Here is a 25,649-nt window from a genome sequence, read left to right as displayed (position 1 = left end):
TACCATTTCAGAGTCAGTTGCAAACTTCACCCCTAAGTACTTTAGTGTGCATTTCCAAGAACAAGAATATTCTCTTATATCACCACTTAGAGCTATTAAATTCTGGAAATTTAACGTTGGTACAATACAATTATACATATACAGTATAGTCCATAATTTACTTTCTTCCAGTGCTCCAGTAATATCCTTTATAGCAATTTTTTTTCTTTTTAACTCTGATGCAGGATGTAATCCAGGATCACATATTCAGTTATGTGATCTGGAATGGCTTCTGTAGTCTTCTTGGATCTAGAATGGCTTCTAGCGTTCATTGTTTTTCATGGCATCAATATATTTTGAAGAACAAAGGTCAGTTGCTTGGTAGAATATCCCTCAATTTGCATTTGTTCAACTAGATTAGATACAGGTGAAACCTTTCTGGCAGAAACACTTCATACATCCTGCTCAGAGCATCACATCAGGGGGCATATTGTGTCACTCTGTTCCTCTATTGCCAATGTCAGGTTTGATCGCTTGCTTCAGGTCTTTACTGTAAAGGCACCTTCTGTTCCCTTTCTAAAGGAGAACGGACCTGTGGGAGACACTTTGATTCTGTGTAGAGATGTACTGTTTTCCAGCAATCTTTCACTCAACGATGTTCGCATCCATTGATAATTCTTGGCCTGAATCGGTTATTACAAAGCTGGTCATAAAATGGTGTTTTCTCTAATTCGCTCAGTGTCCTCTTCCTCCCTGAGCACGGCAGTTACAGGTGGAGGAAAGCAGCGGGTGCTGACGTCACCCCAGTGATGTGCATCTCTTCCCATCCATATTTAGGGATGTCACGTTGGCAGCTTGGCATGGGCCACAGTGGAAGTATTCACACCTCAGAAATGGGCCAGTGCTACAAAGTGGGATTGTAGTTTTTGTCCTGGAGAACCAATTGTTAAGCATTTACTGCTGGAGGCAGACAAGCTGAAACACATTTAAAGAAGAATGATTTGGGTAGTGAAGGGACTTGCCTTAAGGAAAGGGGATCTGGCCAGGCAGGCATGGCTCATGGTTGAGCAACCTATGAACCTGGAGGTCACGGTTCAATTCCTGGTCAGGGCATATGCCTGGATTGTGGGCTCAATCCCCAGTAGGGGGCGTACAGGAAGCAGCCGATCAATGATTCTTCCTCATCATTGATGTTTCTCTCTCGCTCGCTCTCGCTTCCTCTCTGAAATCAATACATATATATATATATATCTTTTTTTTTTTTTTTTAAAGGAAAGGGGATCTGTTTTCTTTCTTTTGTTTTTTGTTAATCCTCACCAGGGGATATGTTTTTCCATTGATTTTTAGAGCGAGTGGAAGGGAGGAAGGGAGAGAGGGGGAGAGAAAGACAAACATCAGTGTGAGAGAAACACATGGATTGGTTGCCTCCCGCATACACCCCGACCGGGCCAGGAATAATCCTGCAGCGCAGGTAGATGCGCTTGACTGAGAATCAAGCCTGTGACCCTTTAGTGGGAGGGCCATCACTCTAACCACTGAGCACACTGGCAAGGGCGGATCTGTCTTCAAATATTAAATAACTGTCTTGTTGGAAATCCTCACTATTTAGGAGTTAACTCCCCAACACTCCACCCTCCTTCCCACTTGGTGCCACAGTCACGCATCAGCCCTGGCAGGAGTCACAGACCCTGCCCACCTCCCACCACGTGCTTTCCTGTGGGAGTTGGCACGGGGTGGCCAGGAACTCAGAGGCTGCAGGTCACCTTAACAAGGGAAAGGCATGCTTCTCACTCTGGTCCCAGAGGAAACAATGTGGATGCGGGGCGATGGGAGGGGCAGAGCACATAGCGTTCCTGCTAACTGGCATTCATATTCTGGGCAAAGGGGGCACAGAGAGTTACCTCCAAGAATGAGGGGACGAAGCAGGCTTGGGCGGTAGGGGCATGAAGAAGGTTTCGACGAGGGGCTAAGGGACTTCTTTTCCCCAGCCCACCAATTCACTCAAGGCCGTTCAACTCCAGGTGCATGCAAACAGTACAAGAGTCGGCCAAGACAGCACAATTATTCAGCAGTGCTAGCGGTCCAAGAGGTAGAGCAAAGAAAGGAGGTGGCTGCGGCTGCCCGGGTTTGTCACTGATGAGTATAGAAGTAGGTCGTCTCCCCAGAGGCTTGGGGCATTTGAAAGCATCTCTGAATCCAGGCACAGGAGTGATTCAGGCATAGCCAGAGGAGAGCTAATGGGGAAGGTTAAGTTATAGGATCAACCTGCCCATTGAAGACAGTCCCCTTGTGAGAGAGCTGACAAGCTTGGTGGAAGTGGTTGAAAAGAGAGGAGTCAGCATTCTAGATCTCTTTGGAAAGTACCAAATAATTACCGGGTCGTAGAGGGAGTAGGCCTGGGGTCACTGCAGGGAAAGAGGCGGAAGAGCTGTGTCTTCAGGTTGCTGGAGAGTCACAAACATGAGGAAGATGAGGCATAAAGGTGGGTGGAATACACTATTTAGAGGAGCAAGACTGAGTCTGGAGGCCTGGCTGTCACTAGCTAGTGGTGAAAAAACTATTTCTTCTCACCGCCCTCAGTTCTTTATCCAGTATAAGTGGGGATTAAATGCTGGTCCTGAATTTAAAATTAGATACTGTATATAATGGTGCTGTGTAAAATGTAAAACTCTATGCAACTGTTAGACATTGCATTATGAGTAGTAAAGCCAGCAAACCTAATAATGAAGAAAGGGAGGGCATCTTGAGTAGAGGATTTCCATGAACATAAATAGTATGAGTCTTGCAATTTATACGGGGATTTTCTCCCCATATATTTTATTTCCTCAAATGAGATAAAACCTGCATAAACCACATAGCCATGCCTGGCCCACAGTAAGTGCTCAATTACTCTTCCTTTAATCCTCACAACAACCCGAGGTAGATGTTGTCAATTCTGTTTTTAGATTAAAAGGGAGAGACTCAGAATGATGAATTCCCTTGTCCAAGAGGAGCAAGTTAAGTGGTGGGTAGGACTTACTAAACCCAAGCCTTAGGATGCTAACTTCATTATCCCTTCCTTTCTAACCTATGTCTAAAAACCATTTAATTCTCAGTCTATGACATTCTAAATCTTTAGATAATCTTCTGCACTTCACACACCCTGTCAGGTTTTTAAAAACTGGAAACGTGAGATACACACAGCTTTTTATTACAGTATGTTAAAAATTGTTATTAAATTTTTTCCCTTTTGTAGAAAATGTTCTAAGCCCACAGAATACCAGATTGTGATGGATGACTATCACTGGAATACTTTCATGTTACTCTTTTGCAATACTAAATATTTGTGCAATGCTAAAGATATCCAACCTAATAATGCAAGATACACTGGGGACCAGTTAACATTTCAAAATAACTCTCACTCTTAGTGTCAATATTTTCAATGGGAAAAAACTCTGCTTGTTGGGGTGGGAATGCTTTTTGCATTATTGCCCATGATGATTCATATAGATGGATGGGTGGATGGATAGATGAATGATAGCTGGATGGATGGATGGATGGGTGGATGGGTGGGCAGATGGATAGATACCTAATTCTGGTTTTCTGGGCAGTAGTGTGGTATAGTAGATAGAGAGATGAACTGGGTTTTAAGAAATATAAGTACTAGGCCTGGTTCTGCCACCAAAAATCTAGATAACCTGGGATATTTTTTTACTTTTCTCAGCCTTTGTTTTCTCATCTGAAAAAAAAAAAAAAGATGTAAATGATTACTAAAGTCGATTTCAGTTCCAAGCATCTATGATCTTGACACCAAGAGTCCACTTTCTGAAAAACAGCAATGTGAGAGATTCGTTCGATACATGGGTTGCAAACCTCATGTTCTGAAAGAGGAAACCTTGTAAGTGACTAGATTCCTGGCAAGTCGGGCCCAGATTTTTTATATGCTTATTAGAGAGAATAATTTCCAACTTCCTTCAAATAGTGTATGACAGGCTCAACAAGTGCAGAAAGATGGACCTGAGAGAAAGGGCCAACAGGGAGAGCTCACGCCACTCCACCCAGAGCCGCGTGGGAACTCCGGGGGGCTGCGACCGAGCTGCTGGAAAGCAAGCGAACTGATACTGAGCGGTCTCTGTCTTCATGGAAGAAAGTGTCCAGATAGATACAGAGAGGCATGCTCCCCACCCTCACCACCCTCATGTGACTGTGCCAGGAGGCACGCTGAAGAGATGGAGAGGGGGCCCTGTAACCCCGCCTCAGTGGGCTCCTGCTAGAGCCAGAGGGTGGACTGCGCGCTGGGATAGAGCAGGCAGCCTGGGGTTTAAGTCTGGACCTGCCATTCATGGGTAGTGTTGTCTTAAACAAACTGCTGAGTCTCTCTACGCCTCACCTGTAAAGCTGGTCTCCGGAACAGGTCTTGTGTTCTTTCATGAAATGGTCAGTCAAGTGTGGCCACAGAGGAGGCAGCAGAGAGGCTTGGGAAAACAGTTTATTACACTCACAGCGACAGGAGGCCCAGCACGGCACACAGGGCCACGGTGGGGAGCACCAGGGCGGTCAGGAGGCCGAAGACAGGAGTGAGGGGAACTCCTAGGCCATGGTCTTTATTGGAGTTTGTGTGAGAAAGGCAAGGCAGGGCGTGGAAAACAACAATTATTTTGGTGAGCTTTAGACGACAGAGGACCGCCTGTAGTCTGGTTGCCTGGTACCTGGCCCTGGGATGATTAAGGCAGAGGAATATGGCCTCTCGGGCCTGATAGGGAAGGTATGGCTCCGGATTGGATATCAGAGGCATGCTCCCGCTGGACTGTTGGCTATCTCTAAGAATCGGCTAGCCCAGGATGACCTATTGAAGCCTGGCAGGGTGACTTCAGGTGCAGGGTTAGAAAGACCACAAGCGGTCATCTTATTTACAATGCCTGACGATAACATCGTACCACTTGGCTCTCTGGTGTGTGTTTGCTATTCCCCCCCCCCCCCCCCCCCCCCGCCGCCACCATGATGCGAAGGCCAGGAGGAGAGAGTCTGGCGGAGAGACGCTGGAGTTGGCATCAGAACACCAGTGCCCAATTCTGGTTTTGTCCCTTCCTAGCTACAAGACCTTTGAAAATGCACTTAATTTCTCTGAGCTTTAGCTTCCTCCTCTTAATGCTAACTTCACAGGTCGTTTTGAGGGTTGAGTGGTGTGAGGCACACGGAGGGTCTGAAGTATAGGTAGCAATCTGATAAACACAAGCTGACTGATGCTGAACCCAGGGATCTCTTTCAGAGTCTGATTGCAAATGCCAAGTACCACACTTGTCCCTTGTATACATCTCCTCTTACCTTCAGCTGAGATTTCACATCGATGAAGATAGTTTTGAATTTTGTCATCTACAATATTATGCTTGCTAGCTTTCCACCTGCTGTTGGTCACCAATGCACACCGATTCAACCAGGCTGAGGGTCCCATTTCACTGGATGCCAGGTCATTCAAAAGTATGAAAGCCTTGCCAGCCTGGTGTGGCTCAGTGGTTGAGCATCGACCTATGAACCAGGAGGTCATAGTTCGATTCCCGGTCAGGGCACATGCCCAGGTTGTGAGCTCGATCCCCAGAAGGGGGCGTGCAGGAGGTAGCGGATCATCACTGATGTTTCTATCTCTCTCTCCCACTCCTTTCCTCTTTAAAACCAATAAAATATATATTAAAGTACTAAAGCCTTCCTCTTCTTCACCCTCCAATTCCAGGAGGCGCTGAGTCCTGACAGTGGGATTTCCTATCGTGTCTTGTGTGTGTCCTGCTCTCCATCCTAACAGGCCTGGCCCTGCTTCAATGCCCTCCTCTGTCACCAGGACCACAGCTTCCCATCCCACTTCCCTTCTCCAGTTCCTGTCCTTTCCAGTCCATTCTCCACTCTCCTGACAAGGCATCTGACAAAAATACAAACAGACTCCACCTCCCAGACTACTGAAAAATAGTCACTAGTTACACTAATTGTACCTAACCTCTTCATATAATATTAATGTTGTATTTGGTGTGTGGTTTTTTTTGTTTGTTTTTTTCTCAATGGACATTTTGAAACACATTTATAACAGGTTCCTTTTGTGTGTGTGTGTGTGTGTGTGTGTGTGTGTGTGTGTGTGTGTAGTTTTCTCCCAAGTACATGGGGAGGCAAGGTTGTGTTTTAGACTTCTCTGTATAATCGACCTCATTATGCCCTGATGATGGGTTCCAGGACCCCCTTGGATGCTCACATCCCTTAAATTCATGCAAGGGGCTTGGCCCTCCCAGCCATAGCTTCATCCAGAAGGTCGTCGGAAAGACATACGGTCTAATTAGCATATTATGTTTTTATTATTATATATGTGTAGCAGTTGCATATAGGCTATAGCAGGGTACACCTTTACATCACTTCATTTGCATGGACTCAGTGGAGTGCTTCATGCACGGCGAATTCAAGTTTGCTTTTTGAAACTTTCTGGGATTTTCCCTCCCAAATATTTCCATCCACGGTTGGTGGAATCTGTGGTTGTGAAACCCTAGGATATGGAAGGCCAAGTGTATTTACCACGGCCCAGACCCACGTAGTGAGTTGGTACCTCACATACACATACTTAATGATTTAATGCATGAATGAACAAAGGAATATTCTAAACTCAAACTTACTTGTGGTCTCTGAAGGCGATGGGAAATCAAGGTGTGAAGAAGCAAAGCTGAAAAGGAAGATGGGAAGACAGGGGCCTCTGTGCTAGGGGAGGAAGGGATGCTTCTTGTCATAACCCGGGGTTTCTACCGAAATCAGAACTCAAGACATGGGCTTGGCAGTTTATTGTAAGAAGTGAACCTGGGGGTCAGGAATAGGGGCCTGGGGAGATCAGGAAGGAGGAAAAGCAAAAACAAAGACATGAGCTTGAGTTGGTTTCCAATGTGGCCACTGGGTTCATTCCTGCCAGGACCCTCTGAGGAGCTTTGTATTAAGTGCTGCTGAATTGCCTTTCTGTGGAGAGTATTATCCACCAGTCCCTGCTCAAGGCCACGCATGCATAAGGTCCAGTTGAGATCCGCAACCCTGAGAAGTCACAAAAGGCCTAGATCAGGGGTCCTCAACCTACAGCCTGTGGGCCACATGCAAATACAAATATTGTATTTGTTCCTGTTTTGTTTTTTTACTTCAAAATAAGATATGTGCAGTGTGCATAGGAATTTGTTCATAGGTTTTTTTTAAACTATAGTCCGGCCTTCCAACAGTCTGAGGGACAGTGAACTGGCCCCCTGTTTAAAAAATTTGAGGACCCCTGGCCTAGATAAAGTAAGAGGCTGCCAGGTTATACCCACTCAAAGTTGGTCATTGTAACCCTGGCTGGAATAAAAAGAGGGTTGAGAGAGTGTGAGGTAGGACCAACGGCTGGCCTGTCCATCTCTACTAGTCCAAACTTTTCTATTTCTAAGAAGTGTGCAGGCACTTCTGTGTCTCATAATACTCTCTATTTTCAATCATTCATTTAACCACCTGACAACCATTCATTGGCCACTATCAAGGTTCAAGGTTCTGTGTTGGGCACTATGTTAGTCTAAGTAGCAAGTTCCTGCCCTAACCAGTTTGGCTCAGTGGATAGAGCGTCAGCCTGCAGGCCGAAGGGTCCTGGGTTCGAGTCCAATCAAGGGCACATGCCCGGGTTGCAGGCTTGATCCCCAGTAGGGGGTGTGCAGGAGGCAGCCGATCAATAATCCTCTCTCATCATTGATGTTTCTCTCTCTCTCCCTCTCCCTTCCTCTCTGAAATCAATAAAAATTTAAAAAAAAATAAAACAAATAGCAAGTTTCTAATTCCACTTGTGAATTCACGAAGAACTGGTCTCTTTCCTATTAGAATGATGCGCTCTGTTGAAATGCTAGGTGTCCTGGTGTTGCTGGAAATGATTTTAGATAGATACTCTAGTCTCTGAAATGGGAATCCTGGGGACAGTCTCCTCAGTAGGAGCCTTTGGATTTATAATTCACCTTGGATCCCATTCCCACAGTAAACACTGTGAATTATCGAAGGCTCCGTCTGGTTGGTCCACCAAAGGGAACCCTTGTGCCAAGTGTACTGAGGATTGAGTCACGCCTCTGTGGAAAGTAATACACATAGTGGTGGATTTTCTTCCTCTGGGGTTGTGCCAGGCCATCCAAATGTGGATACCATGGCCCCCAGGCAGCATGTGCTCTGTGCATCCTCCAGCTCACAGCTTTGCTCACCGATGTGGCGGGCAGTCCTCACCCTTTGTTGTTGGATCCTGCCTCTGAGACCTAGGACTGGCCGCCTTCGCTTGCTCTACAGCCCTACAGCCTCTGAACTGACAAAGGCCACTGCCGGTGGGCATTCAGGATGCCAGACCGACACAGGCAACACCTGTGGCCCTAGAGCCACTGTGGGTGAGCCCCCAGGCTGGCATCAAAAAGCACAGGCCACCTGCGCGAAGACGGAGAGTCTGTCTGGCTTCTTTCTCAAAGGGGCCCCGTCTGAAAGCTCCTGGCTCCCTCCTGTGTATGTGCAGGGGCGGAGGGGCCACAGGCAAAGCAGCCAGTCTCCAGTTTGTACGTGTTCGTCCTGGACATCCTGCCGAGCTAGAAGCGAGGGCATGTGGTACCGCAACATAAAAGCTCACCCAAAACTTACCCATCGGCTGCCCTCCTCTTTGGGTCCTTATGCGTGTCCCCGAACACCTCCCCTCCCCATCCACTTCCTTTCCCCTGCCTCAGCCCTTCACTTACAAGACACAAATTTATCGAAGGTGAAATTATCTTTTCAAAAGAGAGACAACAGAGCATTAAGCCCCAAGCACAGGGCCGTCAGCAGGGAGCCGGGTGGCTGCACTGCCACACACCACGAGGCCGGCATCTGGGGTCAGGGGAACCCTAATGAAAATGTGCATCACTTTAAGTGCGAAAGATGCACTGATAACCTCTGTCTTACGCAATTCTGAATGAATAGTATGTTCCACTTCTACTTCAATTTTCTATTCAAGTCACTTGTGTCCAGATCTCAGTACAGTCAACCCAGTTTTGCAGACCACCTAAGAGAAGCCCTCCCCCCGCAACCACACCCCCCTCTACCCGGCCCCCACCCCCACCCCCGCCCCCACCCCCACCCCCACCCCCAGGCCTACTTCTTGGTGCTTATTGATGTTCTGGCTTTGCAGTTTCATTTCAGCCCCATCGGTTCCCACACTCTGCCCTTAATGTGATGCTCTATGAATTCTGATACCGCCTTCCTTCCTGCAGCGTCATTGGCCTACATGAGGCCATGAAATAAGCATGGACTTAGAGCCAGACAGGATGGCCTTGAGTTAGTTAATTGCTCTGGTTTCATTTTTCCCTTCTGTAAAAGGGTGACACCGTCTGCCCGCAGGCTTGAGGGGACCGCGTGAGAACTGTAAGGCACTGGGCAGTGCTCTAGGCCCTGCCTCCCGGTGGGCACCTCCGGCAGACTTCTCACATGCCACTTCTTCCTGCTCTCCCAAACCTCTAACAAGCCCCTCCTGCTTCTGGGACTGGTGCAGGGCCTCTGCCCCTGGGGCTGCTGGTGCTCCCCACCAGTGCTCCCCCAAAGGGAAAGGGGAGCGAGTTTGTCTATGTTGTTTTGGGCAAGGGAAGGAAGTAAGGGGGCCGGCAGGGCCTTCAGATACTGTGCAGCCGGAGCCCGCTTTCATGCTCTGCCACCGTCTTTAGCTTTTCCATCTGGAAGTGGGCTTAATAATGCCCATTTCACCAGATGGTTGGGAAGAGGAAATGAAGCAACTTCTACTAAGAGACTGGGACTGAGTTTGGCATGCAGTAGGGGGTTAATAAATGTCGTCTCCTGCCCTGCTTCCACATAGAAATTTTGGAGGTTGGCATGTGAAGGGATTAAGGGACGGATGACCCAATTCATCCTTATTTCATGCTTCTGGCCCATCTCTTGACTTCGCTGAGCTCTATTTTCATCCTTAAATGGGATTATGAATATGTACTTGCCCTGCCGACCTCCCAAGGTTAGTTACATTGAAAAGTGAAGCAATAGATGTGAAGTTTTATACAAATATAAAGGGTTATTAACACCAATGCCCCAGAGTTATGTCACTAAACATCAAACAGAACACTTTGCTTTCTTCCTCCCCACCCACACGCAGATCTGCCTCGCTGGCCTTGGGGGTGTGCCCGGTGTGTTTGGGGAAGATAGCCCCTCTGGTCGGTCACATCTGGAGCGCCTTGACTTAACCAGCCCATGATCATTTCTTTTTTTTCAAGAACATAAAGGACAATTACGGAAGAGGAAGCTGACTGGGCACCAGGGTGTGGGTGGGAAGGCGATGGCTTGCATATGAAAAGACTGCTGGAGATAAGTGTGTACAAGCCACTTAGCCCAGGGCATGGCCGGAGGCTGACATTAACACATTACTCATATATTATTACAAATTATATATTAACTAGAGGCCCAGTGCACAAAAATTTGTGCACTGGGGGGGAGGGGGGTCCCCTCAGCCGGCCTGTGCTCTCTTGCAGTCTGGGACCCCTCAGGGGATGACCACCTGCTGGCTTAGGCCTGCTCCCCGGGGGACTGGGCCTAAGCTGGCAATCAGACATTCCTCTGGCAGCCCAAGAGCCCTCGGGGGATGCCCACTTGCCAGCGGGGAGCAGGCCTAAGCTGCAGTAGGATATCCTTAGCGCTGCTGAGGAGGCAGGAGAGGCTCCCACCACCACCGCTGTACTGGCAGCCGTCAGCCTGGCTTGTGGCTGAGCAGAGCTCCCCCTGTGGGAGCGCACTGACCACTAGGGGGCAGCTCCTGCATTGAGCGTCTGCCCCCTGGTGGTCAGTGTGTGTCATAGTGACCAGTCATTCCCAGTCTTTCTGCTGTTAGGGTCAGTTTGCATATTACTCTTTTACTATATAGGATAGAGGCCTGGTGCATGGATGGTGGCCAGCTGGTTTGCTCTGAAGGGTATCCCGGATCAAGGTGGGGGTCTCGCTGGGGTGCCTGGCCAGCCTGGGTGAGGGGCTAAGGGCCGTTTTCAGGCTGGCCAAGGCCCTTTCGGGGGGGGGGGGGGTCCTGCTGGGGTGCCTGGCCAGCCTGGGTGAGGGCTGAGGGCTGTTTTCAGGCTGGCCAAGGCCCCCAATGGGGACTCTCACCCCATGAGGGTATGGCCAGCCTGGGCGAAGGACTGATGGCTGTTTGCAGGCTGGCCACAGCTCCTTCAGGTTAGGGGTCCCCCTGGGGTGCTTGGCCAGCCTGGGTGAGGGACTGAGGGCTGTTTTCAGGCTGGCCATGGCCCCCAGCCACCCAAGCTCCCAGTGGAGGCTGGCTGGAAGCAGGTATCTGGGGTTTATTTATCTTCTATAATTGAAACTCTGTTGCCTTCAGCAGAGGCCAGACTCGGCCAGGGCAGGCAGGAAGCTTGGCTTCCTCCATCACTGGGGCAACCAAGCCTCCTGCTTACTCCAGCTTTATGGCTCCCGGCCGCCATCTTGGTTGGGTTAATTTGCATATAGTCGCTCTGATGGGCTGGTGGGCGTGGCTTGGGGTTGTAGTGAAGGTACGGTCAATTTGCATTAGATTGTTATCTAATTAATATTAGATTAGATATATTAATTGTCAGCAATTAATACTGAATCAGAATCCAAATTTGAATCTCTATGTGATTCCTGCCAAGCAGCCTGACTCCAGCTTAAGCTTATGATGGGGAACTCACTACCTTCATTAGATATTTGTGTGTCTCTTAAAAAGTTTGTTCTGTGCCTTCTATCCTCTCCATAGTATCCCATAGTGGTTAAGAGCTGGGAGCTCTGGAACCAAACTGCCCGGGCTTGGTCAATCTCCTCCAACCACTGGCTGTGTGACCTTGTGACTTACTTAACCTCTGTGTGCCTCAGTTTCCTCATTTGGAATATGAGGATAATAATAACACTTATTTCATAGGGTGGTTATGGGATTAAGTGTATGAATAAGGGGAGCACTTAGGACAGTGCCTGGCACAATAGTAAGGACTCAAGAAATGCCAGTAAGTATTGTCAGTTTCTGATTTATTTTCCCCTTTGTGAAAGCATAAAAGTTGAAGAATAATTAAAGCACATTAAAAATAAATACATGAGGCAGAGAGATAAATGGAGTGTTTGCATAAACATGAATTAAGAGAGTCACACTCAAAAAGAATTGTTCCCTGTTGAGAACAGCAAGCATCTGGAAGAAATTAAACGGGGGAAGATGGTGGGTGGTGTGGTGATGTGGGCTGAGAACAGACTGTGACTGTTAGAAGGAGATCATTCATTTCTGGGGTAAGTGATCCCCCAAAAGGGAGGTTGCTCTGGGCTTATACAACAGGATTCGATGCCCAAAGAGTATTTACCCCTCCAGATGATTTCTGTTATGATTAGCCAGGGTACCTAAAATGTCACTGTGGCGAGCCGGAACGGCCATGGCATACTCAGCCCCACGTTGGGTGCCTAACGTGCCACACCAGCTCAGCCAGGTTCGGTGACCCTGAGAGGGGGCGGTGAAGGATTGAGAAAAGACAGACAAGAGAAGAAAGCTGGGTCTGGGTGGGACGCTGCTCCCGGATGGAGAGACAGCACCACCGACTACAAGCCATGTCTTTATTTTATAACCAGATTCCAGGAGGCAAAGTAAGGGTGTGGTCAAAATGTTTACAACATTCTTGTGGGTTTGGATCCTACTCAATTACACGCACCTAAACTCTATCAAGCCCACATTACTCAGGCACGTGGGGCCACGTGTTCGGACCATAGGTCAAGCTTACAACTAGAGCTGTTGGCTATAATTGTGTGGGAGGACTTTGCCCTCCAAGCTGGGACTTGCATGTGGCCATGAGAGGACTGTGCCCTCTCATTAGTCCAAGGCTTGAACCTGTTCAAACACTGTAGCCTCTCTCCACACCTAAAATGTCACCCTAGCCAGTTTGGCTCAGTAGATAGAGCATCAGCCTGCAGACTGAAGGGTCCTGGGTTTAATTCCAGGCTCAAACCCCAGTAGGGGGCATGCAGGAGGCAGCCAATCAATGATTCTCTCTCATCATTGATGTTTCAATCTCTCTCTTCCTCTTCCTTCCTCTCTGAAGTCAATAAAAATATATTTTGAAAAAATAAATAAATAAATAAAACGTCTATCTCATTCCTTTGAGCTAATGCATTGCCTTGAAAAGGCCACTTCCAAAATGCACATACACTTACAAAAAAATAACAAGGCACCGTTTCTTATCTGTAAAATTCACAATATGAAAACTGTAATCTCAGTGCAGTGAGGTTTCACTGAAACAGGAACATTTAAAAATCTATAATGTACACATAACTTCTATCATGTAGGTATAACTTTTGGGAAGTGCTTTGGCTGGAATTTTTGAGTCATAAAAATGTCTATACCTTTTGTTAGTAGATCAGTAGCTCCAACTTCTGGGAATTTATTGCTAGGAAATTTTTCAAAAGAAGGAGAGACCTTTCTGCATGTCTTTTCCATGATAAAAAAAAAAAAAATTCAATAGTAAGAGACTGGGTAATTTACAACACATCCCCTAGGCCAGTGATGGCGAACCTTTTGAGCTCGGCGTGTCAGCATTTTGAAAAACCCTAACTTAACTCTGGTGCTGTGTCACATATAGCAATTTTTTGATATTTGCAACCATAGTAAAACAAAGACTTATATTTTTGATATTTATTTTATATATTTAAATGCCATTTAACAAAGAAAAATCAACCAAAAAAATGAGTTCGCGTGTCACCTCTGACACGCATGTCATAGGTTCGCCATCACTGCCCTAGATAGACTCTCCTGCAGTCATCAAAATTATAAAAGGCAGAGAAAAGGGTGGAAAAATGCTTATGAAATAATCATATTAGGTTAAAAAAAAAACACACAAAAAAAACCCTGAAAATCAAATTGTAAAGATTGGGTCTGCATATGGATGGAACTAGAAAGTGAAAACAGGCCCTGGCTGGTGTGGCTCAGTTGGTTGGGCATTGTTCCCGGTCGGGGGGAGGGAGGGGAAAGGGGGGGGATGGGGGCGTGTTCTAGAGGCAGCCAATCAATGTTTCTCTATTTTCTCTCCCTCTCCCTATCTCTCCCTAAAAATCAATTTTAAAAATCTTTTTTAAAAAAAAATGAAGACAGAAAGAAACCAGAGTGCTTTGTTGGAGAGTGTGGGATTGTAGAAGAATTATTTTATTTCTTTTATTTGGATTCATGTTTATATTGGTTGTGCAATAAACAATAATGAAAGATCCAAACAAACTCTCTAGGGAGCGGTGGCTGATTGTCAGCCATCACCATACAGGCAAGTTTCAGTCCAGTTTCCTGGACAGAGAGAAGGGCCCTAGAGCTGGTAGGTTCTCCGAGGAAGGGGCCAATGGGCAAGGCCAGGGGCCTCCTAGGGAACAGGGTACCAGTCGGGTGTGGGGACCACCTGAAGAGGGAAGGAGGGGCTGGTGGAGCTGGAAGAGAGTTAGAGTAAGTGAAATTGTCTACTTCATGGTGGTGCCTCTGCTTGGCCTGGGGAAATGGAGTCTTAAATCAATCCTGTGACTTCACTCAAGTAGGTTGCACTGTTACCTCAGTCACTCACAATCCCATTTGAAAACCAGAATTACAGAAACTCAGAGTATTCTCACTAGTTCTGATCCACTGCCGTTTCTCTTTGAACTCCAGGGACATTGTGAGCAGAGACTGACACAATATCAGACTTGCTGTTTTCCAACTGTCCTCTCGCTAATATTTATCAACCAATCTGAGTCAAATACTGGACAGACACACCAGCTTTAAAATTGAACCCTGGGCCCTAGCAGGTTTGGCTCAGTGGATAGAGTGCCAGCCTGGGGACCAAAGGGTCCCAGGTTCAATTCCAGTAAAGGGCATGTACCTTGGTTGCAGGCTCCTCCCTGGCCCGGGGCCCTTGTCAGGGCTCGTGCAGGAGGTAACCAATCGATGTGTTTCTCTCACATCGATGTTTCTCTCTTAATACCCTCCCTTCTCTGCATTTTCTGATCCTTCTTCTGAATCCCATGTTTCCCTCTTCAGGCAAACACCTCATGTCAGTGACTTCCTACTATTCCTCATGGAGAGGTTCCTTCTCTTGGTTGTAAGCAGCTACATCAATGTTTCTGCCCCTCTCTCTCCTACGCTCCCCAAAAAATCAATGGAAAAATATCTTCAGGTGAGGCATTATAGGGTGAGGATTAACAAACAAACAAAATTGAACCCGGGCCTATGATGATTTCTTAAGCAGACAGTTCCTGTGGTTACTTGGGTTGCGATTGAGTCACGGATCCATGTCCTCAGAACCTTTACTTGTATTGACAACTCTCTGGTTAAGTTTCCAGAGTGGCAGAGCGGTGGAGGGAATCACTGAACTAGGAGTCAGAAAGCAGGCCATTGGACAGATCACATATACTCTCCTGGCCTCAGTTTCTTCATCTGTAAATTAAGGGAAATTGTCCCCAAAGACTGCATAGACCCAAATCCAATGGTGAAAGTCTGAAAAACCCAGATGAAGCTAAACAGAGCTCAGTTTTGGCCACATTAATAGAAGTATCGTGTCCATAATGAAGGAGCTGATCCTTCTATCATATTTTGCCCAATCTGCCTACATCTTGGAAAACCACGTGTAGATCAAGCGCCACCTTTTATACGGGGATAGTGACATACTGGAGTATGTGCAGAAGAGAACAGCCAGGATGTATGGACGCGTAGGACCTTGTCACGAGAGAACATTGTAGAAACTTGCAGTTTTAAACCAGAAACTTATCACATAACAAAATGATGGGGGAAATTTTTCACCAGCTCTACCTGACCCCAGAAGGCAGGATTAGTAGATAGAAACCATAGGGAGGCAAATTTCAAGTCTGAACAGAGTGCAGAATGTTCTAACTGAACCAACTAAAGGTGGAGAGATGGTTGTAAGCACAGGCTGGGTGGCCACTTGGCAGTGTGATCTTGGAGAGAGAGAAGTTGCAGTGGGGCTCTGAGGCCCCCATCGGGCCCAATGAGGCCCTGAATCTAACTTGAAGTGGCTTATCTCCTCCAGAGGGGCCACCGTGAATGCTTGTGCTTCCAGAAGCCTCCAGAAGCCACAGCTGGTCTGCACGCGGCCCACGCACCCTCACAGCCAATCTTCTCCCCTCCCACCCTGAGGTTCTGGAAGAATGCTATTCTATCAGAATGTTCTCACTGTTTTAGCAAACTGTATACCAAGTTCCCCAGCTCTCTCTATTCTAAGACTTCCAAGGCAGTACTCCCTCCGTGCCTCATCTGCCCCACCTCCTGCTCTGGTTGTCATTTCCCTAGCGCGCAGACCAGAGAGGGAGATGGCTATGGACAGCACACAGCAAACAGACAGCGAGGATCCCTAGACACCCCAGGACTGGTGCGCCCGAGACAGTGCAGCCCATGAGCTTCCGGGAGACACCAGATGCCAGATTTTAATGCTTAAGATGCACACCCCTCCCCTTAGATGGTGAAATAGCTGCTTACAACAAAGAGAAGGCACCTCTCCACAAGGAATAGTAGGAAGTCACTGACATGAGGTGTTTGCCTGAATCCAGAAGGATCAGAGGAGGCAGAGAAGGGCGGGTGTTAATATAAAAGCGTGTGTACCCGTCCAGAGGAGCCCTTGCTGCAGGAGATGAGCCAGAGGGAAAGGGACCCTGAACTCAGGAGCCGGGAAATGAACTGTTGCCCAGAGCCTGGCTGAGTCTGCTGCGGGCGTGGTTCCTGCAGGCAGTGCTGCAGCAGGCTTGTGGGGGAGCACCCGGGCTCCACGACTTCCTTGCTGGGCTACCTTGGGTCCCTGTAAGAGCCCTCATCGTGAAAGAGGACGAGAATGGTACCCGCCTCCTCGACTTGAGAGGATAACAACACACAGGATCGTGGGCGTAGCCGCATGACTCTGCTGATACCTGAGCATTTTCAACACAGAGAAATGACCGTCCACAGGGATCAACCTCATGCATATGGTTCCGTGAGCACAGTGGTGCCCAAACTAGCCTGCACCTTGGCATTACCTCTGGCCTCTTAAACATTCCAAAGCCCAGGTCACACACACCCAGACTACTTCAATCACAGGGTCTGAAGGTGGGACACCTGGCCAGGTGATCCTAATGGGCAGACAAGTGTGGGGGCCATTGGCTGAGCACAGTGGCTGGTTTCTATTTAAGGCACTCAGCCACAGCCACCTCTGCTTGCCCTTCAACCCGGAATGCAAGAGCACCTCTTGCATGCCAGGTTTTGGCCGGACCTGCCTCGTGGCACTCATGTCTCGCCCTCCTCCTTCTCAGTGTCCAGGCCTCGGAGCTCCCCAGATGACCTGAAGGTGCTGACTCTCAACGTGAACCGGCTGAACGAGAGCTTCAGGGACTTGCAGCTGCGGCTCCTGCAGGCTCCGCTGCAGGTGGACCTGACGGAGCAGGTGTGGAAGGTGCAGGACGCGCTCCAGAACCAGTCGGACTCGCTGCTGGCGCTGGCGGGCGCCGTGCAGCGGCTGGAGGGCGCGCTGTGGGGGCTGCAGGCGCAGGCGGTTCAGACCGAGCAGGCGGTGGCCCTGCTGCGCGACCGCACGGGCCAGCAGAGCGACTCCGCGCAGCTGGAGCGCTACCAGCTGCAGGTGGAGAGCAACCAGAGCCAGCTGCTGCTGCGGCGCCACGCCGGCCTGCTCGACGGGCTGGCGCGCAGGGTGGGCGTCCTGGGCGAGGAGCTGGCCGACGTGGGCGGCGCGCTGCGCGGCCTCAACTACAGCCTGTCCTACGACGTGGCCCTCCACGGCACGCGGCTGCGGGACCTGCAGGTGCTGGTGAGCAACGCCAGCGAGGACACGCGCCGCATGCGCCTGGCGCACGTGGGCATGGAGCTGCAGCTCAAGCAGGAGCTGGCCGTGCTCAACACCATCACGGAGGACCTGCGCCTCAAGGACTGGGAGCACTCCATCGCTCTGAGGAACATCTCCCTCGCCAAAGGTAAGGAGCCCACCGTGCAGCCTGGGCCCCCCTGCTCCCGCCTTCTCCCTGGGCACCCCCCCCCCCCAAAGGTGGCTTGACATTGGGAGACCAGGCCTCCTTGATGAAGTCTTGCCCTACAGCAGTGGTCGGCAAACTCATTAGACAACAGAGCCAATTATCAACAGTACAACGATTGAAATTTCTTTTGAGAGCCAAATTTTTTAAACTTAAACTATATAGGTAGGTACATTGTTATTAACTTAATTAGGGTACTCCTAAGGCTTAGGAAGAGCCACACTCAAGGGGCCAAAGAGCCGCATGTGGCTCGCGAGCCGCAGTTTGCCGACCACGGCCCTACAGGACCCTGGGAATTTCTGCCCAAATGGCCTGTGTCCATTTCCAGGCCGGTACCTGTGCCCCGCCTCCCTCAGAGAGTGCTGCTCTCAGTGTCCACTCCCCTGGGCATGAGAATGGCCAAGGGTGGCTAATGGGGAACTGGGTCGTCAGAGCTTGGATGCGCCAGCTGGGACCACCAAGCGTTTGGGGCTGGGGGTCAGGCTGCAGGCTCAGGCTGGGAAGAGAGAGGTGCTCCTCCCTGTCACGGTGTTCCAATGGGTAGAGCTACAAGGAGTTGGAATTCCAAATTTGAACCTGGCCTTCCAGACTTTATAACAAGCAATTCAGGGCGGGGCCAAGTAAGTTTACAGTTGTGAGTACAGAGTTTATTCTGGTATTATTTATTAATTACTGTGTTATTTCCATACAAAATACTGTAAACCTACTTTTGCCTCCCCCTGTATTCATCCAGGTAGAAGAACATGTTTTATTTAACAACCTGTCAGCTTCATTGATACCTCTTAAGTATAATGGCAAAAGAATGTGCAGGCCTGCATCTGTACACTTGCTGGGGGCCCCTACCTGCCCCCCGCGCCCATGCCTTCCTGTTTCTGTCCACCCTGCACATCACTGTTGGAGGCAGCGTTTATGAAATGCACTTTTCCTGCATCACCCCCTGCTCAGAACTCACCATGGATCCCCAAGGTCTGCCCAGTTCATTATCGAACACCACCTATGTCAGGTATGGTGCCACGAGTATCTCATTCATGTCTTTTACAAACCACAAGTGCACTGAGATTCAGAAAGTTGCTCACAGCTGCAGGCGAGGAGGTGACGGTGCCAGGATTTAGACCAGGCCTTCCTGGTCCCACAGGTGGTGAGCTTTGCGTCGCATACCTGTCCCCAGCCTATCGTCCCTGCCTTCTCCTCCAACTGTTCCCCTAATGCAAGGGTTGCAAACACAGTTGTCTGCAGGGGCCAGTGGAGCGATGCCAGTAAGGAAAGTGACCTCAGTGTCGGGGGAGTAGTAGGGGCTCTGGCAGGTCCAGCCCGTTTGGGCCAGGCTGGCTGACAAGGGCTTCCCATTTTTTTTTTTCAAGAGAAAACAGAAACATGGAATGTTCTAGAAATTTTTAATTGTTTCACACTGTGAGCCAAGTGCAACACATCTGGGGGCCATATACGGTCCATGGGCGGCCAGCTTGCACCCCCTGTCCTGTGTGAAGCATCCAGTCCAGTGGGACGCATCTTGTCGCTGGCCCAGACACAGCCCGCCTTTCCCACGGCCCTGGCTTTACTCCAGCTGTGCCTCCTACTGCAATGCCTCCTTCTTCCTCTTCCTCCTCCTCCTCCTCCAAATTCTTCAGACCTCACTCCAACCCACCTCTTCCAAGAGCCTCACTGCTCTCTCCGGCTCACCGGCTCACCCAAGTCCCCCTCCTCAGAGCGGCTACATTTATCAGAGCAGAAAATAGTAATGATGGGGCCTCCCATTTGCATAGGACTTTCCATCTACAGAATGGCTGGTGGCACATTGTTTATGTTGTTTTAAAGCGGATCCCCATGACGAGCTGCGAGGTTGGGGGAGGCAGGTTTCATTATTGAGGGTGGGGTAGGATTCCTGCAGAAAAACAACAGAGGCTCCAGGAGGAAATTGCTGATTGACTCAGGGCTACACAGCTGGTAATGATCCGACCCAGGACTTTTGTTTTCAACAGCTTTAATAAGGCATAATTTAAATGCTGTGAGATTCACCCACTTTAAGTGTACAGTTTAATGTCCAAGCCAGGACTTTTAGCCCAACGCCCAGTGCTGGTTCTGCTACACCACCGTCCACCCCATCTGTTCATTCCTGCTTCCCCCAGGGTCCAACAGGGCAATTCATGTCACTGGGACTCAATCCATGTTTGTGGAACAACCAGTAAATTGCAAACCTGGGCAATCAGAGGATTGGGTTTCTTGTCTTGGGTCATTGTGGGTTTCACCTCTCAGAAATCAAAGGAGGACTAGAGGTAGAATTTCTTCTTTCAAACCCACACCATGGGGATCTTAGCTTTTCCTGTCTTCTCTTTTCCTTGACCTCCCCTGCCCTTAGCAGGTACTTAGTAATAATAGAAGCTACACCAAATCATGACCTACTATGCACCAGACATTTTGTCAACATTAATTCTCTAAATTCTCATTAATTCTCTAAATCAGTTTTCCAGGACGTTAAAGACCATTCATCCTCTCATTGTACAATAAGTTATTATTGTCCCTATTTTATCAATGATACATTTTAATAACGTCCCCACTGTTTATTAAGCAATTGGCAAGTGGCAAAGCCAAGGTCTGAACGTGGGTTGTTCTGACTCAGAAACCATATTCTTGTCACTGACCATCCTGCTTTCCCGGTGGAGAGAAGGGAGCATGGTCCCCTGGACTCTATTCCTATACTTGGGAGACAGTCCCTCCCAGGCTCTCCCCCTTTCCTTCCCCTCCTAGTCAACAGACATTCTGGTGTACCCTCGTGTGCCTTTCTGAATAGCTTACACCCTGGTTCTTTACTTTCCAAGTCCACTCTCCTTGGCTCCAACTAAAACGGCTCTAGGTCATTCATTTGCCAACGCTCTTCCAGTGAAATCCTCCAAGTAGTCTTTCTTTGGTTCTTAAAGTAAGTTTCACACTCGGTTCTCCTGAACTAAGTTTCATCTCGGCCCTGCCCAGGCCTGCCTCCTAGTCTTCATGCTTTGCATTCCTGATGGGCTGCTGGCTCTTCAGAGGTGCTCACCACTCAGCCCTCTGGCTCTCAGGATCACCACTGCATCTGCTGTCCCCCTTTCCCATTTCCCTCTCTCATGGCTGCTTGGGACCCCATTGGTACCAGTAAAGAGGATGCTGTCGGGCTCATCCAAATGTAAGTACCTTTCAACTTTAACAAGACAAAACTCCCCAGGCTTTCGGGTAAGGGATGCTTTATCAGGAAGGCTGCCGTGCATTTCTAGACTGCTGTCTAGTGTGGGCTTCCTGCCCTCGCTTTGTCCAGTCCCTCTCTTAGTCGTCACACGCTCACACACACACACACACACACACACGCACACACACACTCTCACACACATTCACACACACACACACACACACTCATTCACACACACACTTTGTCCTTCCTGGCCCAGAATCCACAAATATTCTGCTATGTATATTTTTCAAATACGAGCTTATTTATGTTATTCTTGAGCTTGACCCCAAATGGTTTTCATTCTCTCGCTTTGTTATACAGTTTTCCATAAATTTCGTCTCCAGTGTGTCTTTTGTGTACATTCACAGCCGTACTTTGTTTTCTGCTTATGGTTTCCAGCATTCATCAGGTCTGTTGAAATCTGTCTGTGGCTTTGAGAACAGTGGAGAGCTTAGATGATCAGAGAGAAGAGGCATATCAGGATGGGGGGAAGGTAACCAGAGAGGGGAGGCACACCAGGAGGGGAAAGGCAAGAGCAAAGGCCTGAAGGCATAGCCCTCCAGCCACATTCAGATGGCTCTGCTAGATGGTCCTTTTACAGAATCGAATAACATTAGAGTGACACTAGGTCTCTGAAATCACATAGACCACTCCTCTTGCCTGAGGCTGGTGGTGGGGGGTGGGGAGGTGAGGTGGTGGGGTGGGGAATGACTTGCCCAAGTCAAATCCAGAGGCAGTGGCCCCACTGGGTCTAGAAAACACATCTCTTGATTCATAAAAACAAGTTGGCAAAGCTAATTTATCTGCAGGCTGCTTTTTTCAAGAAAAAACACCATCTACTAGAGTAGAGAGTCCAGTTCAAAAATGTTTATAAAGGAACGTGGAAATGTTGTGGAGCCTTGGATTCCAGGCTTGGACATCGGGCTTTGGCCTTGAGTGAGCAGGCATGTGTTGGAGGTGTTGCTTATCTCTGATCAGAGCAACATGGAAATAGTGTTTCTCCTCCACTCAGGACTGGGAAGCAGGGCCTGGGCAGTGGCTCCCTGGGAGGGCTGTGTGACTCTGTCATTTCACCCTTTGAATCTGGCTCTGCTAGGTCGGAACCAGAGACCATGCTGTGAAAATTAGCGGTTGCACCCAGCCCCGCCCAACACCCCCTTTTCCCTTAGGAGAGCTGGCCTTGCAGGCCTGCCCGCACTTCTGGGTTCAAGTCTCCTCGGTGGTGAAATGGGGTTGACAGTTCTGCCCCGTCTGCATGCTCAGGGTGCTGAGAGGAGGCCGGGAATGAGGGAAGTGAGAGAGCTCAAAAGTGTGCAGGTGATAGCGCGGGGAATGCAGTGCCCAGTGACATCAGGGACGTGGGAGTAGAGTAACTAGTGGAGGAGCTCCACCCCGTCAGCTGCCCCGGAATTAGCATGGCTCTGGGGTGGTGTTTACATTATGATTTGGGTCACTGCTGTGCTGGCCTCGGGCCCACTTTATCAGCTGTCATGAGAACTTGTTCTTGGCAGGTCGCTGTCCAGATTCCGGCACACACGAGTCCCCCACCCCATCGCCAGTTCCAGGATCCGGGAAGGGAGAACGGACTGCCTTTCCCTCCCTGTGGGCTGGTTCCCAGAAGAATCCTGGTGTTTCTCCCAAATGCTGGGTCACGTACACTTTGTTTTGTTCTGGAGATGCTTCCAGCTGGAGTGGCTCTCAGGCAGCCGGGCAAGGGCAGCACGGCCTGGGGGGAGTGGGCTAGACTGGTGGGCAGGCTCTGAGAGGGGACCCACGCACAGGTGTCCTACTCCCCAGGCCCCTCCAGGAGGCGGGCAGGAAAAAGCTGGCACACCAGACCAAAAGCACAGTGGGCTGTGGGGCTGTTTTCATGACTGAGGAGAAGTAGGCCCCGTTCCTCCTTATCCCAGCCCACCTCCATGCTCCCGCCCGCTCCAGGGGTAGAAAAGATGAGAAGTTAAAAAGCCAATCTGGGTACCGCTGGGACCATGGCTACCGAAACGGCTTCTATGACTGCCCAGAAGTCATTCTTAGAGTTCCTAGTGTGTGCCAGGTGCTGTGTGAGACACAGGGCCACGGAGAGGGGAGCTCTAGCCTTTCAGAGAGGCCTGTCCTCTTTGGGGACCACAGTTGGAGGTGAGTGGCTGGGCACAGAGTGACCTGACCATGCTCCGGGGTGCCCCCCGTGGGGAGTTTGTGCACAGTCATGCCTGAGGCTCTTTCCAGCTCTGAAATGTGGGCGCTCGGCTCTGGTGTCCGAAGAGCTCAGAAGGGTGTGCAGGAAGGTGAGCTCCAGGGCTGAGGGACAGGACTCTTAGAAAGGAAGGGATTGGGGCGGGCGGGGCGGGGGGGGGGGGCACCATGAGGAGAACGCCTTTGCTGAGGTGGAAGAAGCAGCAGCCTGTAGGTGTGCAGAAGCACGGACCCGTTGGGAGTGACCTGGAGGGGTCTCTGAGAGAGGGGGGCCCAAGGGCACCGAGTCCCTTTGATTCTGATGAGATTAATTAACAGAATGAGCATGGACAGGGTTGCAGAGAGAAAGTGGAGACAAGGGGGTCTCTCAAATGGCTGGGAGCGAGGCCATGAGGACCCCGATGAGCTTGGTGCTGGTGAGGAAGGAGACAGACCCGACACGGGAGTCTCCTCAATGAGGAGCCTTGAAGAGTAACAGCAAGGAAGGCAGAGCAAAGGGATGAGTAACAAAGCAAGCTCGAGACTTTTAGCCTGGATTCCTGAGAAAATGATAAAACGTCAGATCCCAGGAGTACATTACGCATGGGCAGCAATGATTTGAAGAAATGCTTGATCGGCAGAACTCTAAGCAGCCTGGCCCCCGAGACTCAGACCAGTCACATTTTAGGTTCCTCTGAGTCTGCTGGGCCAATCACCTAAGGAAGGGACTACGGTTTCGAAGTCATTACCCACCTTTACTGTCCGCCCCAACTTCTTCCCAATTCATCTCTAATACAGACCCTAACGAGCCCATTATTTGTGTCTTAAAAATTATGTGCAGTCCAGCTGGCATGGCTCAGTGGTTGAGCGTCGACCAATGAACCAGAAGGTCAGGGTTCAATTTCAGTCAAGGGCACATGCCCAGGTTGTGGGCTTAATCCCCGGGGGGGGCGGGGGGGGGCATGCAGGAGGCAGCCAATCAATGATTCCCTCTCATCATTGATGTTTCTATCTCTTTCTCCCTCTCCCTTCCTCTCTGAAATCAATTTTAAAAAGTATTAAAAAATTATGTCCATGTGAAGAATGTTTTCAGACCTGACTGTCTGAATGACCCAGCCAAGCTTGGCAGGGTGAGTTCAGATGCAGGTTAGGATCTTCACACGCAGTCATCTTAGAATCATTCCGATGAAACGCTACGGAAAATGGGGTACAGATTGTCAGGGATGGCTTTGCCACTCAAAGATTCCCAAGTCCCTTTATATCCATGATGCCATGTAATCCACTTATGCATCGCTACCAATGCCCAAGAAGGGAATTTTCATTTAGATTTTCTAGAACCAGGACCTGGAACTCAAGATGCTCCACAATCAACCCCAAGTGAACTCTGCCACCCTGACGCCCTGCCATCAGGCCCATTCTGCTGGGCAGCGCTCTCCCTTCGTGAGAATTACTCTAAGGAAGATCCATACTCATCAGAGTGAAGAGAACAAATTGGAGTGTCTGGTCCATTGCATCCTTGACCTGCTCAGTTCCTGGAGCTCTGGTTTCCATGTGGGGAGGGGCGGAGAGGGCAGAGGAGAGTGAAAAGGGGTGGGGTGTGCTGGGGGCAGGGGCAGGCAGGCGGCCCACCCCTGTGGCAGCCCATGGAGTACAGAGACTCAGGGACCTCTCTCAGTCTCCTTTCTTCAGCCTTGCCCTGGCCAGAGGTTGCTGGGATGGGCGTTGGGAAGCTGATTGGATTCTTCAGTGTGTCTTTCCTCTCCTCTATAGTTTTAGTTGTGTTCTAAACAGGTTCTGTGTCTCCACTCTGTCACCCGAAAACTGGGATCAGTATGACTATGCTTTCCTTCAGAGAAAAGAGGAAGATGGCTCCAGAAGCCAGTCCTCGGATGATTGGTATAACTCGTGCATTTTTAAATTGTTGGTTACGTTTCCTCTGTGCATGTGCCATTGAATTATTAAACAGCTGTCTACTTCGGTTAGGGTCTGAGGACAGTGCCAACTTTTGGAATGTGTCAGTACGTCTTGATCTTGGCTTCCTGGTTGTTTTGTATGTATTAACACCCTCTGATCTCATAAACTCATTCATTCATCAAATATTTATTGTGCAAGACTTTTACTGCTATGCTGTGAGCATACATGTTTTGGTTTCCCGGAGCTGCCATAACCAAGTACCGTAAACTCGGTAGCTTAAAACAACAGAAATGTCTTCTCTCATTGTCCTGGAGGCCAAAGGTCTGAAATCAAGGGGCCCACAGAGCCACAGTCCTTCGGAAAGCTCGGGGATCCTTCTCGGCCTCTTCCTAACGTC

General features: G+C 49.3%; 1 protein-coding gene across 1 annotated transcript in view; it reads left to right on the top strand.

The window, feature by feature from the left end:
- The window catches only part of SCARA5 (scavenger receptor class A member 5), a 107,607-nt gene that overhangs the window by 52,435 nt on the left and 29,523 nt on the right, over positions 1–25,649 (top strand). The window contains exon 4 of the mRNA XM_081091631.1: positions 17,236–17,910. Coding sequence (XP_080947757.1) covers positions 17,236–17,910 — 675 coding nt within the window. The remainder of the gene's footprint in view (positions 1–17,235; positions 17,911–25,649) is intronic.

This window comes from Myotis nattereri (genome assembly GCF_964212035.1).
Source record: "Myotis nattereri genome assembly, chromosome: 5".
Classification (NCBI taxonomy): Eukaryota; Metazoa; Chordata; class Mammalia; order Chiroptera; family Vespertilionidae; genus Myotis; species Myotis nattereri.
This window is presented reverse-complemented; position numbering and strand designations above follow the sequence as displayed.